Raw genomic sequence first — 19,945 nt, forward strand, 5'->3', positions numbered from 1 at the left:
ATTTTATTTCTAATAATTAATTATAAATATTATTTTTTTTTTATATTGAATAAATAAAATATTTTTATATCTGTAAAAAATGATTTAGTTTAGAGAATCATTTTGTAAAAAAGCTTTTATTTTGTAATTAAAAACCATGAAATAAATTTATTGATACAATTTCATAAGTATATAAATAGATATATTTATAATTAGTTAGTTGCATAGATAACTTATAATTTACAAATAAGTGAAAACCAAAAAAAGTTAAAATATTTTACTAAGTTTTATCATATTGATATAATTAATAAGGTTAGCAATTCGAAAATTAATAAAAATTAAATAAATGCTCATCAGATTAAACTGCTTCTTCTATTGGTGTATGCTAGATATTTTTAAAGCAATTTATTCATTTTTCTTGGTTTTTGCTTTCAAAAAATACCTCAAAAAATTCAACTAATCTATTTTTTTTAAATAAAATTATATTTAAACTTTTAAATAAATTAATAATTGACTTTTTTAAGTTGATAAGGACATCTATTTAAGTAAGTAATTGCATATATTAATTAATTAAATTTTATTGTTTCATAGAATCGAGCAGAAGGTTGGTTAACAGAAATGGTTTCATAGTATTAGTTAACATAGGTAATTTGTTTATATTATAAACTTTTAATTATAACAATGATAATGAATGGTTAACATATGAATTTTGTTTATAATATTTAAAATATTCTGGTGAATAAAATTATAAAAATAAATATTTTTGCATAATAAATTTTTTAAGTTAAATAAAATAGATTTTAATTAAGGATAATATACGTTGATGTAAATTAACAAAATAAATTTACAAAAATATTTCAAAGATTTTAATATTTTTATTATTTTTAATTACTCATTTTAAATAATAATATTTTTTGATACATTAGTATATTTATATTATTAATATTATCCATTCACTAAATCACATGAAAATGGTCCTCCATATTTTTAATTGTTTATTTAAGGAAACATTATCAAAAAGTTCCTAAAATTAGATTGATAAATAAATAAATATTCTATGATTATTATTGAAAAGTAGTTTATGAAAATAAAGTAAGTTAGTGAGTGATTTACATTGAGAATATTTGGTAATATAATCCATCTTACTCTCTAGCTAATTAAATTTGGAAAAATGATATCTTCCTATGATTAATTTATTATAATAGTGTATATAAAAATTCTATTTAAATCCATTTTTATAAGATATTCTTTTTGAGAAGTTGTTAAATTCTACTACCCTAGAGATAGAGAATATTAAAAAGTAGAATATTAAGCTTTTTCTGATTAAAATAAATTAATTTAATTTATTTTTTTCTTAAAGTTTAAAATATTTTTTATACTGTTTAGCTGAAAAATTCTTTAAAACAGGATTTGTTAAAATAATCTTTGTGAATATTAAATTAAATTTATTAAAAATATACCATATTGCACTTTATCATTCATATAATTGAATTATAAAGGAAAGGATCTGTATGTGTTAAGACATGTCTAATTTTTCCCACATAGTATTTTAGATTTACAAAAATCTTACAATTCGAGGCTACTTTGTAATAAAAAATTGGGTTTATCATTTCCAAAAGAGTATCTTTCTCTAACTTTATCATCCCATGCAACTATTTAAATTTTGAAAAAAATATTGATTATATATCTATTAACTATGGATTATCATTTATACTTAAGTCTTCAAATTTATATAAATCGCTCATCAGGATATTAGTTAATATTCCCATCCTTTAATTCAATGATGTTATTTTTTAGTACTATAGGGTTAAAAATATTTTTTCTGAATAACTCATAAAACCCAAATAAATACTCATAATATCTTTACAAAACAAAGTCTTTAAGTTAATCCTCTCTATTTTAAATAAATATGAGATAAAATTATGATAAAGAGAATGCTTACAATTTAAATTAATAATAATAGAGCGTTAGCATTGATAGTAATAGACTCCCAAGAATAAGTTCAATAATATATGGGAGCAAAACTTTAAAAAGTCTCTTTTTTTCTTCACTAAATTTCATGCTTATTTAATATTTGAATATAAAGTAGAACCAATGTTTGAAGTTATTATCTTTTCAAATAATATTTCATTTATTACTTTATTAATTATTATTTAATAAAAAAAAGTAAATTATTCAACCTGCTTGATAACTAACTACTTCTTTTATAAAAACCAAAAATTTAATTTCTAAAATTTTATATTTTTGAATATCTTTATTTATCAAAAAATATCATCTCATTCAAATTCAATTAATTAATATTTATTTTATTTCTATTCCTTAATTTTTTTGAATCATTTATAAACATAAAATAATTTTGTTTTAAAAAAACCTTTAATTTATAATTAATAACCATCAAATATAATTATTTATACAATTTCATAAATAAATAAATAAATAAATAAATACATAGATAGATAGATATCTAGGTAGATATATTTATAATTAGTTAATTAGATAGATAGTTTATCAAATTCATAATTGAACAAAAAAGTGAAAAAAAAGAGATAAAATGTTTTATTAAGTTGTTAAGTCTAAATAATATAAACATTAAGTATTTAGTGAGTTAGTGAATGGGAAATTATTAAAAATTAAATAATTTTTTATAAAGATCAAAGGACAGAGTTTTTAAAAATTATTTTTAATCTTAATTAAGGATAAAATACACTAATATAAATTAACAAAAAAATTTACAAAAATATTTCAAAGATATCTTTAATATTTTTATTATTTTAAATAATTGATTTTAAATTTATCATAACAAAATTTGAAGTTTATTCAAATTTCTATTTTCTCTTATTAGTCTTCATAGAAAACTTCATAAAAATTTAATTCATCTATTAAAAAAGAAAAAAAATAAAATAATTAAAATTAAAAAAATAAATTTATTTACTTGTAAATTTATTTTTGTACTAACTTTTTAAATTATTGATGTCATCTTTAATTTTAATTAATAAAACTTGATTGAATTATATATTATCACTACTTATTATTTTTTGAAGTAATTTAAGAGACTTACATGCTATATAAGGATCATAAATATTATTAAAATTATGATCTATTTTATCTAAAAAATAGGGATAATCATTTTATAAATAAGGAAATCTATAATTTAGGCTATATAGATTATATTTTAATGATTTTTAAAAATTTAACTATATGAAATAGAATAAGCTTTTATGATAATAGTAATTTTATTTTAATATAGCTAACAGATTTTAATCTGTCTTTGACAAATCATAATTTACAAAAAGTATTTCTTTGATATAAAAAAGTATTTATTCAATCAAAGTATGTCTTTGCTCATCTTAATTCATCAGATATATTTTTATAAGAAGCATTAAGCTTAAAGCCTAATATAAATATAACTTATTTTTTTTCAGTTAATTTATTATAAATGATTAAGAGAGTATTTAAAATATGGTATTTCCTTCATAAATCAAATCTTTGGCTTAAATAATTTATATTTTTATGAACTCATCTTATTAAATGGTAACTTATTCTTTTGTTTTGTTGTTTTAAAATAGTATAAAATTCTGTTTATCTTAGTATTTGTTTGAATAGTAAAATGATTCTTTTAAAAATATCTGCTAATTTTCAACATTTGTAAAATCAAATGTTTTAGCTTCTTTGCTTAACTTTTTTCTGAAAAACTTGACTAATTATTTGCTTTCACTATCATTTTTGTTTTTATTACCATTCTAAATACTTTTAGAATAATGGTATAATAAATTTGCTAATTAATATTTTCTGCAAGCACAAATTTTGAGAAAGTTAATATAGTGCTTATTTCTACTTAAAATTTAAATAGCTTAATTTTAGTTTATTTTATATTTTTAAATATGTGGTTTAACTGCTTCCTAAAGCATTTAAGTGCTTATCCTATTTGATAAGTTCATATACTACAATCCTTGTTTCAGATTTTTTTGAAACATATTTATGATAGACATATTATTCAAGCTATTTTTATAAATTTTAAAATAAAATAATTATATATATTTATCAAGAAGTTTTGAAGCTTACCATAACCCAATACCAGTTAAATGAGAAAATGCTTAGAATGTAATAAGTTACTAAGAAAGAGCTGTTTAAATATCCAAGTATGATTAATCTGATTCTTGATTTTAAAATTTTGACTTAACTTTTTCTTAAAGATTAAGTACGACATTGTTGATAGCTAATATTAAGTTCTTAAGTTCCTAAGATGTTTTAAGTTCTTTTTTATTTATTTTTTGGTAAAAAATAAATATGCTTTTTTTTATCAAATTATAAAATAATTAAATAAAATAAATTAAGAACAAAAATATTTTTTACCTTTGACTATCAGCATTTTAAATGAATTATGTTAATATTTAAATAGGAATTTCAAAATTATAAAATAGAAAACTTTTAGTGAGAAAATAAAAAAGAACTAATATTATCACTACCAAAGTAGAATATATTATAAAAATAGTTTTAACCATAATTTCTTGCATTTAGTTTACTTAATATGTATCTTAGTCCATTTGTTAAAGTGAGACAGCTTTAACATAATATGAATTAATGTTGCTAGCTTGCTCATATATTGTACCAAAGCATATAAAAATAGGTGTGAATATTGTTAAATATTTAATATTATTTTTTGTAATTATCCTAATTTAACTATTATTAAATAACATTTGAAAGGAACAATTCTAGTAAGTTTGAAAGGTATCATTTAAAAACGATGTTTAATTTTTAAATAAATAAATCTCATTTTCTTTATTTGTGGAGTTATAAAACTCAACATCATACACTGTTTAAAGATTAGCTTTTAAATTTAAACAAATTTTTATTAATATTAATTAATAAGAATCAAAATTAAGTTCAAAATAAAAGAATATAAGAAAATAAAATTTAAATAAAAAATATACTTATATTCATCATAGGATGAGCTATGACTAATGGTGAATATTCAGTGGAATTAGAAGAGGGGTTTGTAGAAATCAAATAAGAATACTCAATATTAAGGTCTTTATTTTATTAATATCTATTTAAAATAAGAGTTAAGTCTATGTCTGTAGCAACTACAGCATCTTATTTATAGCTATATTCATCTTTAATAGATTTAATTTTTTAATTATCTATAACTACTTTAAATGTAATAGTTGAGCCGACTATATTAGGATTAATACTTATATATGGCTGTCCAAACAAACTTTAAATTATATAAAATAGATGTTAGTAAACATTGATTAAAAAATAGAATTTGGTTATTGAAGAATAAATTTAAACAAAGAATCTTTACATATAAAACTAATTTTATGACTATTAGTACCAAGGGCGACACCTCCATTCAACTGAAAATATTCTTTTCAAATTATAGTAAGAGCATTAAGTGCATTTATTTGTAGCATCTCCACATATATTTCCAAAAGAATCTTAATACTAAAATCCATCAAATTAATTTACATTAGTATATTTATATTATTAATAGTTTCCATTCACTAAATCACATGAAAATGGCCCTCCGTATTTTTAGTTATTTATTTATGAAAACATCATCAAAAAATTCCTAAAATTAAATAAATAAATAAATAAATTTTTTCTATGAAAATTAGATCATGGAAATAAAGTTAATAAATTAATTACATTGAGAAGATAGTGTAAAATATTCCATCTTATTCATTAGCTGAGTATATTAAATTTGGTAAAATGATATCTTCTTATGATTAATTTATTACAATAGTTTATACAAAAATTCTATTTAAATCCATTTTTATAAGATATTCTTTTTAAGAAGTTGTTAAATTCTACCACCCTAGAGAAAGCGGATATTAATAAGTAGAATATTAAGCTTTTTCTGTTTAAATTAATTAATATAATTTATTTTATTTTTTTAATTTAAAATATTTTTTACTGTTTAACAAAAATATTTCTTTAAAACAGGATTTGTTAAAATAATCCTGGTAAATCTTCAATTTTATTTTCAAAAAAATTACCATATAACACTTAATCATTCATATAATTGTATTATAAAGAAAAGGAATTGTATTAATTAAGACATGTCTAATTTTTTCCACATAGCAATTTAGATTTACAAAAATCCTATAATTCGAGGCTACTTAGTAATAAAAAATTGGGTTTATCATATCCAAAAGAATATCTTTCTCTAACTTTATCATCCCATGCAACTATTCAAATTTTAGAAAAAAAATATTAAATATCTATTTACTTATCTATAAAAGGATTTTCATTAATACCTATATCATCAAATTTATATAAATCGCTCATCAGGTTTTTAGTTAATATTCCCATCTTTTAGTTCAGTGATGTTATTTTTTAGTATTATAGGGTTAAAAATATTTTTTCAGAATAACTCATGAAACCCAAATACTCATAATATCTTTACAAAACAAAATCTTTAAGTTAATCCTCTCTATTTAAAATAAATATAAGATGAAATTATCGAAAAAATATTGCTTACAGTTTAAATTAACAATAATAAAGCACTAGCATTGATAATAATAAACTACCAAGTATAAGATTAATCACATATGGAAGCAAAACTTTAAAAAGTCTCTTTTTTTCTTCACTTAATTTCATGCTTGTTTAATATATGAATATAAAGTAGAACCAAATTTTAAAGCTATTATTTTTGTTCAAATTATATTTATTTTATTACTTTTTATTATATAAATAATAAAAAGTAAATTGACGAGCTATCTATCTAACTAACTAACTAACTGCTATTTTAATAAAAACTTCAAATTTAATGTCATAAATTTTATAATTGCCAATATCTTTCTTTATTTGTCAAAATGCTTCATCTCTTTCAACTTGAATAAATATTTTTTTTTCTTCTACTTCATATCTAAATTTTTTTTGAAAATTGATAAAAATAAAATATTTTTATATCTAAATAAAAATTATTTAATTAACAATTTTCTAAAAAAATATTTTATTTTGTAATTTAAAACCATGAAATAAATAATTAGATATTTAGATAGATATATTATAATTAGTTAGATAGATAATTAGATAGAAAGATAGATTATCAAATTTATAATTTAACAATAAAGTGAAAAATAAAAAGATTAAAATATTTTACTAAGTTATTTAATTTAATTGATTAAATTATTAAGGAATTAGTGAATGGGAAATTATTAAAAAGTAAACAGATTTTCATAAGATTAAATTGTTTATTATTTTGGAGTTTGCTATATATTTTTAAAGCAATTTATTCATTTTTCCTGGTAATTACTTTCAAAAAAAACCTCAAAAAAATGCAACTAATCTATTTATTTAAAAAAAAATTATTTAAGATTTTAAATAAACTAATAATTTACTTTTTTAAGTTGATAAGGACATTTATTTAAGTACATGCATATCTTACTTGATTAATGTTTATTATTTTGAAAGCAGTTTAATATTAGCAACTTTAATGATATTTTTAAGCAGTTTAAGTGCTTTATAAGCAACTTAAGAGTCATAGAATTGAGCAGAAGATTAATTAACAGAAATTGTTTCATAGTATTTGTTAACATAGGTTATTTATTTATAATTTAAACTTTTTATAATCAAACGCAGTGCTTTTTTGTATTTGAATATTTTATAGTAAAATAGAGCTTTATAGTAATAATACTTCTACTAAAGTATTATTTACAGCTACTTATAATAATCTAATTGATTTTTATAATTTGTAAATACTAGTTTTTTCATTAAATAGAACAATTCTTTAATAATTATACGTTTTAAATGATTTTCTTCTAACAGTTAAATTTTAATTGAGAGTAATAGAGATAAGGCTTTGTATAAAATAAATTTATTTCTGATATTTTCATTTATTGTTTTAGTTTATGAAATAATTGAGAAAATCATATTTCCCTCTTTAATGAGTTGCTTAGAAAATTACACTAAGGCTTATTTTTCATCATTATTTAAAATATTTGAATCATCAAGCTTATTTATTTCATTTACTTAATCAAGCTCATCAACAAAGTGTTTGTTTAAATGAAATGATTCTCTTGTTTAAACTCCACAAAAGCTTATTTTGGTATAATTTGTTTAATTTAGATCGATAGTAGTTTATCGTTTGGTTTAAAAATAATTATTTTAAGCTGCTATAGGACTTAAATCTTATGTTTCTTAAATTTTATAAACTTACTTATTAGACTACTTTAGATATAAATATAAGATATTTGCTAATTAAAATTTTCTACAAGAATATATTTAAAGAAAATTTAATTTTTGTTCTGATTATTACTAAGAATGAATAAATTGTATAGCCTAAAATATACTGAGGTTATTTTCTTTTATCAATGACTGTGTATATTCTTCAAAAATTTAGTTACTAATGTTGTTTGCAAGATTCATATAGTAAAATGCTTTTTTGTAACTCTTCTAAAGCATATAAAGCACAGATAAGTTATTTAAGCTATTAAGAAATTTTAAAAATAAACTTAATTTATTAATTTATTTTATTAATAATTTTAAAGTATTTTTAAGCAATTTAAAGAAATTTCTTTTGTATTTTTTTCAAATTATGAATTTCTATTTTCTTTTTTTTAATTTTAATTTAAATAGTTGCATAATAAATGTATTATTGAAAAGCTAGTTTATCAACTATTAAAATCTTAACATTAAAGAAATAAGAAATAAGCTAATTAATATTTTACCACATTCCTAAACCTGTTTTGTGTGAAAAGGCATAAAAGGTATTGATTGATTTAAAATACTTCTTTTAAATTTAATTGAGATTATCTTCTTTATTTTACAATTTTTTGTCAACCTTTTCTTAAAATTTCAAAATGACCTTGTTTATTGTGATAATTAAGTTTTTCAACTCTAAAGAAGTTTTCAGTTCACCTTTTTCGATTTTTGTATTTAAAATGTAAATGCTTGTATTTTATAAATAAATGTTTATTTAAATTAAAGAGCAACATTAATAAATAAATAAATAAATTCTGTTTGTTTACCTTTCACAATCAGCTTCTTAAATAACTTTGCTAACTATTGCTATCGGTATTTCAAAGTTGTGTTTTAGAAAATATTTTAAAAGCACAAAAAAGACTAAAATAATAAAAACAATAACTAAAAACATGAAGATGAAGATTGTTTTTACCATAATTTCCATCATTTAAGATACTTCCTAAATATTTTAATCTTTTTTCCTGTAGGAAATTGACTTAACGTAGTAAGCCACTTTATTGTTGTATTATTCATTAAAATCTCCATAGCATATAAAAATGGGAGTAAACCTCGTTAAATATTATTAATTATTTTTAATGATTGTTCTTATCTCACTTAAATTAGCTTGAAAAAGTTGTTTACATGAATTTCCAATAGTGAACTCATCCCTTAAAAAGCTTGTCTAATTTTCATACATCTACTTCTCATAGTTCATATATTCTTCATTTTAGAATTCTATGTCATAAATATTTTGCTGAATACCTATCATTCATTCATTCATTTAAAGATATTTAATATATTTAAAATGATTTGTAAATTTATTAAAATATAAAAATTAACAAATTTGCATTCTAAATTATTTGAAATTTAATAACTAATTTACTAATATTCATACGAGGATGAGCCATTATGGAGGGAATATAGTCTGTTGAGTTTTTGCTTGGGTTAGTTGATATTAAATAAGAGTATTCTTCATCATCATAGTTTTACAAAAATCTAATTTAGATATTCTATAAGTTTAAATCAATAGCTTATACACCATCTTATTAGTAATTTAATTCATCTTGTATAGAAATTTTTTAATTTTAGGGTCTAACTACTTTAAAAGTTGATGTTAAAGCTATTGTATGCATTCCATAATCTATATACGGCTATGAAAATTAGCTATTTAAAATATTATTTGATATAGAAGTAAGTGTATATTTAAAGATTTACTTATAAAAACTGTTATTGGCATCTTGATACCATGGTCTACATCTCCAATCAAGAGGTAAAAGCCTTTTTTAATTAAAATAAGGACATGAACATGGAGAAGTACTATTTCCACAAGGTTTTAAGGTATGATCTTTATATAAAAAACCATCAAATTAGTCAGTACTTCTATAAATATATTCAGGATAGCTTCCGTTAACCTTGGTGCAAGTAAATGGACCTCCAAATTATGTATTATTTAACACACTAATAGCCGTTATTACACTCCTAAATATTATAAAATTTAATAAAAAATAAATAAATAAATGATTCCAAACTCGAAACTTAATTAATTACTCAGAAAAAACTTAATAAAATAGTCCATCTAATTGCCTTACTGAATATATTCTAACAGTTTAAATTATATCTTAATTTTAGTTTATAAAATACGTTTACCAAAATATTTATTATAAATTAGCTTTAATCATGTATTATTTTTATTCTATAGCTAAGTCTTCCCAATCTATTTACAAAGCATTTGACCAACTTGAAAACTACGCTTTTACTTTTTAAATATTTATAATTAATAAATTATATAATAATTTAAGCAAAGGTATTTAATAAAAATACCATATTATACATCATCATCAAGATAGTTAAGCTATAACAAATAATTATCATAGTTATCAATACAAGTTTAATTTTGTTTGCAAAGCTCTATTGGCTGACAATAGTCTTTAAGTTAATAGTGATTTTCAAGTAAAAAATTAGGTTTTTTCTAGTTTTACGAAAACCTTTCAGTGCTTCTGTCATCCCATGCAACTAGAATTTTTATTTTTACATATTGAATTAGCAAAATAATGACTATTACTATTATTTATTTTTTACCTAAACTATTAAAATTATAGTCATCATTGATTAAATGCTTATTAATCATTCCAAAATTTTGAGAATATGAAGATATTTTTTGGAAAGAAAGTGTAATAAGAACTTTTTCAGAGATGCTCATGAAGTCTAGATAGTTATTATACCTCAAAAATATTAAATCTTGGAGTTAATTTTTCCTATTTTGTTAATGTTTATTAAGTAGAATTTTTAGTCAAATTACTTAACAAAAAAGAGAGATATTACGCATTCTACTGGTAGTAAAAGATAATCATAACACCCATAACTAAAGATCCTAAAATTACAATGATTGTATAAGGGATGAATATTTATAAAAGCCTTTTTTACTTTTCATTAATAAATATGTTTTTGCACATATTTTTTGTCTTAATAATAAATTAGTTTGTTTTCTTAATCGTTATTTATAAAAATAATGTAAGCACATTTAATTAAAGAGAATGTATTTTTTTAATTGATTAAATACCAACATTCAATTTAATATTAAGAAGTTTTAATTAAAAGAAGATAGCCAATAAAAGAAATTATAAAAAATAATATATCAATTTAGTGGACCAGTTTGCTTAACTTATAAAATTCAACCTTTAAGTTATTAAATTCTTATCTAATTAATCATTTAAAATTAATATAATAATAAACTTTATGAAAATTTTAACATTTTTATTCTCGAAATAGGCATTAAACATTAAAATAATTAAGTAATTGATAAGCAAAATTTAAAAATACTTTGAAATTCTTTTAATTTAATTAATAAAAAATGTTTATCAAACTATCAAAATTTTTTTCTGGTTCAGTTAGATAGGTATTCAATGATTATAGCATCAATAAATTTTTTAATATTCAAATTAAATAAAAAATTAAATATTATTTCTGTTTGTCTGAGTCATATTTTCGAAATTTAAAAAACTTAATTTATTTATAATAGAAATTTTCAGCTTTTATCATTTATTTTTAATGCTATATAAAATAAAGACAAAAATTAAAAATATAAAAGTCAAAACTCAAGAAAATTAATTTTTATTTATTAACTTAATTGAAAATAATCTGAAGCCTTTTAGCAATTGATCATAAACACCAAGTAAGATTACATATTTAATATTAAATTGATTTTTTACAATTTAAATTATGATTTAAAATTATATTTTTGTTATAAAAAAATGATAATAGTAAGAATTACTCCTTAATTTTATTTTGATTTTATTACTATTTTTAATTAGTTTAATTTAAACTCATTTTTTGCTTGCATTTTGAAAGAATATTTCAAAAAAATGCAATTAATCTATTTTTTAGTAAAAAATAATTAAAATTTATTAATAAAATAAAAGCAAAAATTTACTTTTTTATTATTAAGAAGATATTTATTTAAGCATTTCTTAATCTTATTTTATTTAATTCAATTAAGATTCTTGCAATTCGATACTATTAATCTTAATTATTTCGCAAAGAAGCTTTAGAGACTTATACGAGATATAAGAATCATAAATTTAAAATGGTGGCAATTACAGGAAAGATATTCGATTTTTTGAATTAATTTATGTTAAAAAGTTAAAATTTAAACTTTTGATTATGAAACTTAGAGATTTAGTGTATTTTAGTTTCTTAAAATACATCAAGCCCTTGTAGTAGAAATATTTCTATTAAAATATTTTTTGTAAATTTTTACAATCATGATATTAATTATTATATTTATAGAATATCAACTTTTTTATCTAAATAAGTAGCTCTTTTATAATGATAAATTTAATATTATTTTCTTATAGAAGTTAAAATTATATTGAAAGGAAAAGAAATAAGACTTTATACATCAAAAATCTATTTATGTCATTTTTTATAATGTTAACAGCTTTATTTTGAGAAAAGATTTATAAAATATCATTTCCTTCTCTTATTAATTACATAGAATACTATATCAAAACTTATTTATCATCGTTACAAGAAATGGATTGTTTATCGAATCCTTTAATTTCATTTATATCATCATAATCATCTAGATAAAGTTTATTTGATATAATCGAGTCTATAGTTTAGATACTGGCTTTTGAATAATTAGTTTAATAACGTTCAAAAATAGTTTATCGATTAAATTAAAGCTAAATTTCGTTCTCTAAATTGCTTACATCTAATTGCTATTAATTTTTGCTATTTTATTTGTAAGACTTTTTTAAATAAAGGTATAATATGTTTGCAAATTAATATTTTCTACAAGAATATATTTTAAAAAAGTTTATTTTCTCTTCTTTTTCAGGTTATAAAAGAATATATTTTATGGCTTCAAATACGCTAAAACTCCTTTCTTACATTAAGGATTAAGTGTTTTCTTCAAAAATCTAGTTAGTAATTAGATTTGCAATATTCATGAAATCAATTGCTTTTTAATAGTTCTTTTATAGCATGTATAATACTGAAAGATTATTTAAGCTATATTAACAAAATATTTATTAAATTAATTTGTTTTTTCAATAAAATATTATTAAAACTTAAATAATTTTTAATTTAAAATAAAAAATTCCTTTCTATAAAGTTTTAAATAAAATTAAATAAATAAATAAAAGCATTAATTACCACATTCCTAATCCTGTCTTATGTGAAAAAGTATAAAAAGTATTTATAGACTTTAAGTATTTCTTTTAAATTTGACTGAAGTTATCTTCTTTATTTTATAATTTTTTGTTAATTTTTTCTTAAAATTATAATATGACTTTGTTAATTGTGAAGATCAAGTTTTTCAATTCCAATGAAGTTTTCAGCTAACCACTTTCAATCTTAGTATTAAGAATATAAATGCTTTTATAAAATATATAAATCTAAATCTAAACAGCGATAACTAACTAAATAAATGAATAATAAAAATAAACTTTACCTTTCACAATCAGCTTCTTAAATAACTTTACTTACTATGGCTATTGGAATTTCGAAATTATGCTTTAGAAAATATTTTAGCAAAATGAAAAAAATAATGCTTATAAATAAAATAGCTACAATAACCAAAATAAATATTGTTTTGACCATAAATTCCATCATTTAAGAAACTTCCTTTGTACTTTTATCTCTTTTTTAATACGAAATTGATTTAACATAGTAAGCAACTTTACTGCTATATTGTTCATATAAATTTCCATAGCATACGAAAATAGGTGAAAACCTTGTTAAATACTATTATCCATCCTTTACAATAGTTCTTATGTAGCTGTTATTCATTTGAATCAATTCTTTACATGAATTTTCAATAGTAAAGATTTCGCTTAGAAAGCTAGTTTAATTTGCATACATATACTTATCATTGTCATTGCTTTATTCATTTTAGAATTCTACATCATAAATATTTTATTGTGTACCTATTTTTAATTTAAAGTTAATTAATTTCTCATAAAATTCTAGAATGAATTAAATTAATTTAATTTAAATAATAGGAAATAAACAAAAATTAAATATTATTAAAGCTAAAATTAATTAATTTGAGTTGACTAATATCAAAAATGAATATTATTAAATTAAATATTTAGTCTTTGTAATAAATAATTTTTATATTTACTAATATTCATACTAGGATGAGCCATAATTAACGGAGTGTAATCTGTTGAATTTTTGCTTGGATTAGTTGATACTAAATAAGAATATTCTTCATCTTCGAAATTTTACAAAAATCTAGTTTAGATGTTTTATAGGTATAAATCCATCGCCTATACAGCATCTTACTAGTAATTTAGTTCATCTTGTATTGAATAAGTATTTTTCTATGATTTAACTATTTTAAATGTTGAAGTAGATGCTACAGTTTTCAATCCCTAGTCAATGTATGGCTAAGAAAATTTACTTTTTATTATTTAAAAAAAAATATATTGAATCATAAAGTTTTAATTTTTTACATATAAAAAGTATCATTCGCTTCCTAATACCAAGGTCTGCATCTCCATTCAATAGGTAAAAGTCTTTTTTAATTAAAGTAAGGACAAGAGCATGGAGATGTGCTGTTTCCACAAGTTTAAATATGTTAATTTTAATATTGAAATCCATAGAACTAATCAGTACTTGTGAAAGCATATTCAGGATAGCGTCCGTTACGCTTCACACAAGCAAAAGGTCCTCCGTAATAAGTATTTTAAGAAAAACTAGATGCCAATAAGTAACTCCTTAATTTGCATTTATAAAATAAAATTATTACAATAGCAATTAAATTTGTTAAAAATATAATTTACTCTGAAAGTATTTGATAATATATTCCATCTGATTGTCTTGCAGTGTATATCCTTATAGATTAAATAAAATCATACTTTTAATTTATTATATAAGATTACCAAAAAGTTTATTGTAAATTCATTTTAATTAAATATTCTTTTTATGCTGCAGCAAGATCATCCCAATCTATATACATCGAGCTCGACCAGCTTGAAAATTGTGCTTTTTCTTGAGAAGTTAACAAAAAAAATAAGTTTATAATTAAAGAAAAAAAGAAGTTTACTATATTAAATGTTGTCATCCATGTAATTTTACTATAATCGATAGTTGTTAAAGCTATTAATACATGTCTAGTTTTATTAACAAAGTTCTATAGGTTAGCAATAATCTTTGAGTTAACTTTAACTTAATAGTAAATAATTAGATTTATTCTGATTTTATGAGAATCTTTCTAAGCTTTTATCATCCCATGCAACTGTATGTAGATATATTTAAAACAAACATCATTTTATTAATAGTTGTTTAGAATACAATATATTTATTATACCTACATCATTAAATTTAGTGTCATCACTTAATAAACGCTTGTTAAGTATTCCAAAAGTCTGAGAGTAAGATGATATTTTTTGAAACGAAAAAGTTATAATCATTTTTTCTGAGATACTCATGAAATCAAGATACTGATTATATCTCAATAAAATTACATCTTCTAGCTGGTTTTTACTTTTTATAAGGTATTAAGTAGAATTAATTATCCAAAGAATATTTATTTATAATATTTAATAATAAAATACACATTTTGTTGGTAGTAAAACGCCATCATAATCCCCATCAATAGATATATTATTATGACTATTGCAGTATAAGGCATGAAAAATAATAGAAGTCTTTTTTATTTTTCATTTAAAAACATATTTTTGCACCTTCTTGTTTTCATCTATCTTATTTAATTGCTAATAATATATCAATCTAACTAATTTATTATTTAATTAATTAATTGATTGATTGACTAAGTAAATTAAAGATTTTAGTGAATCAATTTAGTGATAAAAACAGATTAATATTTATTCAAAAGATCAATAAGTATTTATCTCTATATTTATTTATTTTTTTGTTTGTTTGTTTGTTTTTCAAATATCCATAGTTTATTTAATTTGGGTTTATTAAAGGAAATTAGAAGTAAATTAGTAAATCAAAAATTTGAGCATGTATTAAATTCCAACTTACTTTTCATTATTTTATAATTCTGTTTATTGTAATTTAAGTAATATTTTTTATCACAATTTTATTTAATATTGGATCAATTAAATATTCCACTCACTCTCTTTTTTTCTTCATTACTTTAACTGAAGAAATTCTTAAAAAAAGATACACATTCTCAAATGCCTTAACATTTTCAATAATTAATTATCTTAATTACCATTTATATGGATATTCTTTTTTTTACCACCTTTATCCTGAAAAACTAATCAATAATTAATTTTTGGATATTCAAATTTTGATACTTGAAAACTATTAAATAAAAATAATTCATTTAATTTATTAATTTATTAATTATAACTAACTACCATCATTGATTGGTTCTTACCATAAAATTCAAAATAAGAGAGAAGATGTAAAGTTTAATTTTAACCACAAACTCTTTTAAACTACTTTCATTAGTTTATTCACATTAATTTATCTAATAACTTTTGATCATTCTAATATTTTGTTTACTTAGTATCCAGCAAGTAAATTAATTTACCATTAAATTTAAAAAAATAATTTTGCTCAATAAATTTTGATTTTAAAAATAAAATTTACATGAAGTAAATATGGAAATATATTTGAAGCTGTTTAGAATTTAAATTTTTGTTGAGCTAAATAAAGCTCAAAAAATTCTTAATTATTTTAATTTTAAAAGTAAAAAAACTTACATATTAAGTATTTTTAATCTTTAATTAGGTAGGTAGTAACAGTAACTTATAAGGATATAAAAAATTAATAAAATTATTTAGTTTTATTTAAATTATATATATTAATCTATTAGAAATGTAGCACTTCTTAGTAGTCTTAAAAATGTTGAAGGGAACAATAATATTTAATTGATTGATTTGATATGAACTAGTTTGATTAATTAAATCAGTATCTTTTTTTAGTTTAAATTTGTAATTTAAAATACTAAATATTATTTTTATAATTTGATTTTGCTTAATATTATTATGTGTAAAATCATTTTTTTAAAAAAAATATTAATTATTCAAAATACTTTTCGAAAATTACTAAATCACAAAAATTAAAATAAAAAGTAAAATTTGATTTCTCCCTAAGGTTTTATTTAAATCATGGTATCTAATTAATTAATCATGATAAATAAAAAAAGGATAGAAATATGATTCATGGATAATATTTAAGATAATAATATAACTGGCATATAAAAGCTTGGTATTTTTTTAATTTAATAAGATATATTAAACTAAAAGTTCCAAATTATTTTATCGTTTTTGGAGAATTCGGAGGGTTTGCTTAAGAGGATTTAATTTATTTAAGTAAATTTAATTTTTAAATTTTTTTATTTTTAATAAATAATTTATTTACTTACAAAAATATGAATGATATTTATAAATTTAAAATCAATAATAACAACTATAAATCTATTTATATTTTAGGTTAAAAACACTTTTTAAAAATATTAAATAATAAAATATATCATATTATTCAAACATTTTATATTGATTCATCCTTTTTTCACCAGCTGTTTATCATGAGAAATCAATATTAAAGACAACTAATCTTTTTGATTTAAGACACTTGCCTTTTACTTTGAATTTTTATGAAATTTTCTTTGAGCTAAAAATTTTAAAATAAATCTGTGTAAATTTTAAATAAATATAAAAATAGAATAAACTTTTAAATTAAATTATTCTTTAAATTTATAAATAAAATAATATTAGTGCAATAAAAAAGATAAAAAAATAAATCAAATAAATTCAAAGAAATTTTTTTTATATTCATTTTTATAGTTTAAAATATCACAATTCAAAACAAATAAACTGTTTTTACTCAAGGTAAAGTGTCAAATTTGAGAGATTAATGCATTTTGCTAAAGCTGAACCTAAGGCTGATGCACCTTCATCACCAATTTAATTAGACCTTTTTTAATATTGAAGAAAAAATATATCATTAAATAGTTAATTAGAAGGAAAAAATGAAGAAAAAATATGAAATAATAAAATTAATTAATAATAAAAGCAAATGAATAAAATAAATGATGAGCTTAATTAACAAAGGAAAAACAAAACAGCAAGCACTATAAAAAGAAAAAGAAAAAAGAGCTTTATTGTTTTTAATTAGTTTTTATAATTAAAAATATCACAATCCAAAACAAATAAAGTGTTTTTACAGAAGGTTAAGTGTCAAATTTGAGAGATTAATGCATTTTGCTAAAGCTGAACCTAAGCCTGATGCACCCATTGCACCAATTTAATTAGACCTTTTTTAATATTGAAGAAAAAATATATCATTAAATAGTTAATTAGAAGGAAAAAATGAAGAAAAAATATGAAATAATAAAATTAATAAATAATAAAAGCAAATGAATAAAATAAATGATGAGCTTAATTAACAAAGAAAAAACAAAACAGCAAGCACGATAAAAAGAAAAAGAAAAAGAAAAAAGAGCTTTATTGTTTTTAATTAGTTTTTATAATTAAAAATATCACAATCCAAAACAAATAAACTGTTTTTACCAAAGGTTAAGTGTCAAATTTGAGAGATTAATGCATTTTGCTAAAGCTGAACCTAAGCCTGATGCACCTTCATCACCAATTTAATTAGACCTTTTTAAATATTGAAGAAAAAATATATCATTAAATAGTTAATTAGAAGGAAAAAATGAAGAAAAAATATGAAATAATAAAATTAATTAATAATAAAAGCAAATGAATAAAATAAATGATGAGCTTAATTAACAAAGAAAAAACAAAACAGCAAGCACGATAAAAAGAAAAAGAAAAAAGAGCTTTATTGTTTTTAATTAGTTTTTAAAATTAAAAATATCACAATCCAAAACAAATAAACTGTTTTTACCAAAGGATAAGTGTCAAATTTGAGAGATTAATGCATTTTGCTAAATCTGAACCTAAGCCTGATGCACCATCCTCACCAATTTAATTAGACCTTTTTAAATATTGAAGAAAAAATATATCATTAAATAGTTAATTAGAAGGAAAAAATGAAGAAAAAATATGAAATAATAAAATTAATTAATAATAAAAGCAAATGAATAAAATAAATGATGAGCTTAATTAACAAAACAGCAAGCACGATAAAAAGAAAAAGAAAAAAGAGCTTTATTGTTTTTAATTAGTTTTTATAATTAAAAATATCACAATCCAAAACAAATAAACTGTTTTTACCAAAGGTCAAGTGTCAAATTTGAGAGATTAATGCATTTTGCTAAAGCTGAACCTAAGCCTGATGCACCTTCATTGCACCAATTTTATTGTTACTTCTTAAATATTGAAGAAAAAATATATCATTAAATAGTTAATTAGAAGGAAAAAATGAAGAAAAAATATGAAATAATAAAATTAATTAATAATAAAAGCAAATGAATAAAATAAATGATGAGCTTAATTAACAAAACAGCAAGCACGATAAAAAGAAAAAGAAAAAAGAGCTTTATTGTTTTTAATTAGTTTTTATAATTAAAAATATCACAATCCAAAACAAATAAACTGTTTTTACTGAAGGTTAAGTGTCAAATTTGAGAGATTAATGCATTTTGCTAAAGCTGAACCTAAGTCTGATGCACCTTCATCACCAATTTAATTTCTACTTTTTAAATATTGAAGAAAAAATATATCATTAAATAGTTAATTAGAAGGAAAAAATGAAGAAAAAATATGAAATAATAAAATTAATTAATAATAAAAGCAAATGAATAAAATAAATGATGAGCTTAATTAACAAAGGAAAAACAAAACAGCAAGCACGATAAAAAGAAAAAGAAAAAAGAGCTTTATTG

General features: G+C 19.7%; 4 protein-coding genes across 4 annotated transcripts; all 4 read right to left on the reverse strand. All coding sequences in view use genetic code 6, as the record gives it.

The window, feature by feature from the left end:
* Positions 1–2,796: 2,796 nt before the first annotated feature.
* Positions 2,797–6,294, reverse strand: TTHERM_00927390 (transmembrane protein, putative; the record flags this gene model as incomplete). The annotated part of the gene is made up of 10 exons (XM_001031147.2): positions 2,797–2,855; positions 2,912–2,956; positions 3,038–3,135; positions 4,042–4,269; positions 4,333–4,807; positions 4,911–5,194; positions 5,285–5,551; positions 5,629–5,839; positions 5,979–6,170; positions 6,240–6,294. 10 exons carry the CDS (start codon positions 6,292–6,294, stop codon positions 2,797–2,799), a joined length of 1,914 nt encoding a protein of 637 aa, XP_001031147.2.
* A 916-nt stretch (positions 6,295–7,210) lies between these two features.
* On the reverse strand, positions 7,211–11,166 carry TTHERM_00927400 (transmembrane protein, putative). The gene is made up of 10 exons (XM_001031148.2): positions 10,990–11,166; positions 10,747–10,922; positions 10,489–10,680; positions 10,216–10,423; positions 9,883–10,146; positions 9,551–9,831; positions 8,955–9,429; positions 8,655–8,876; positions 7,326–8,413; positions 7,211–7,273 (listed from the first exon to the last, which is right to left on the reverse strand). Exons 1-10 carry the CDS (start codon positions 11,118–11,120, stop codon positions 7,221–7,223), a joined length of 3,090 nt encoding a protein of 1,029 aa, XP_001031148.2. The 5' UTR covers positions 11,121–11,166; the 3' UTR covers positions 7,211–7,220.
* Positions 11,167–12,670: 1,504 nt separating this feature from the next.
* Positions 12,671–15,587, reverse strand: TTHERM_000927401 (transmembrane protein, putative; the record flags this gene model as incomplete). The annotated part of the gene is made up of 9 exons (XM_012796968.1): positions 12,671–12,917; positions 13,060–13,179; positions 13,324–13,545; positions 13,622–14,096; positions 14,294–14,574; positions 14,628–14,891; positions 14,958–15,165; positions 15,221–15,412; positions 15,485–15,587. 9 exons carry the CDS (start codon positions 15,585–15,587, stop codon positions 12,671–12,673), a joined length of 2,112 nt encoding a protein of 703 aa, XP_012652422.1.
* A 2,361-nt stretch (positions 15,588–17,948) lies between these two features.
* TTHERM_000927402 (cyclic nucleotide-binding domain protein) lies at positions 17,949–19,701 on the reverse strand (the record flags this gene model as incomplete). The annotated part of the gene is made up of 6 exons (XM_012796969.1): positions 17,949–18,069; positions 18,320–18,409; positions 18,666–18,755; positions 19,006–19,095; positions 19,335–19,426; positions 19,666–19,701. The coding sequence occupies 6 exons, from the start codon at positions 19,699–19,701 to the stop codon at positions 17,949–17,951; spliced, it is 519 nt and encodes a 172-aa protein (XP_012652423.1).
* Positions 19,702–19,945: the final 244 nt, after the last annotated feature.

This window comes from Tetrahymena thermophila (genome assembly GCF_000189635.1).
Source record: "Tetrahymena thermophila SB210 genomic scaffold scf_8254682, whole genome shotgun sequence".
NCBI classification, from domain to species: Eukaryota; Ciliophora; class Oligohymenophorea; order Hymenostomatida; family Tetrahymenidae; genus Tetrahymena; species Tetrahymena thermophila.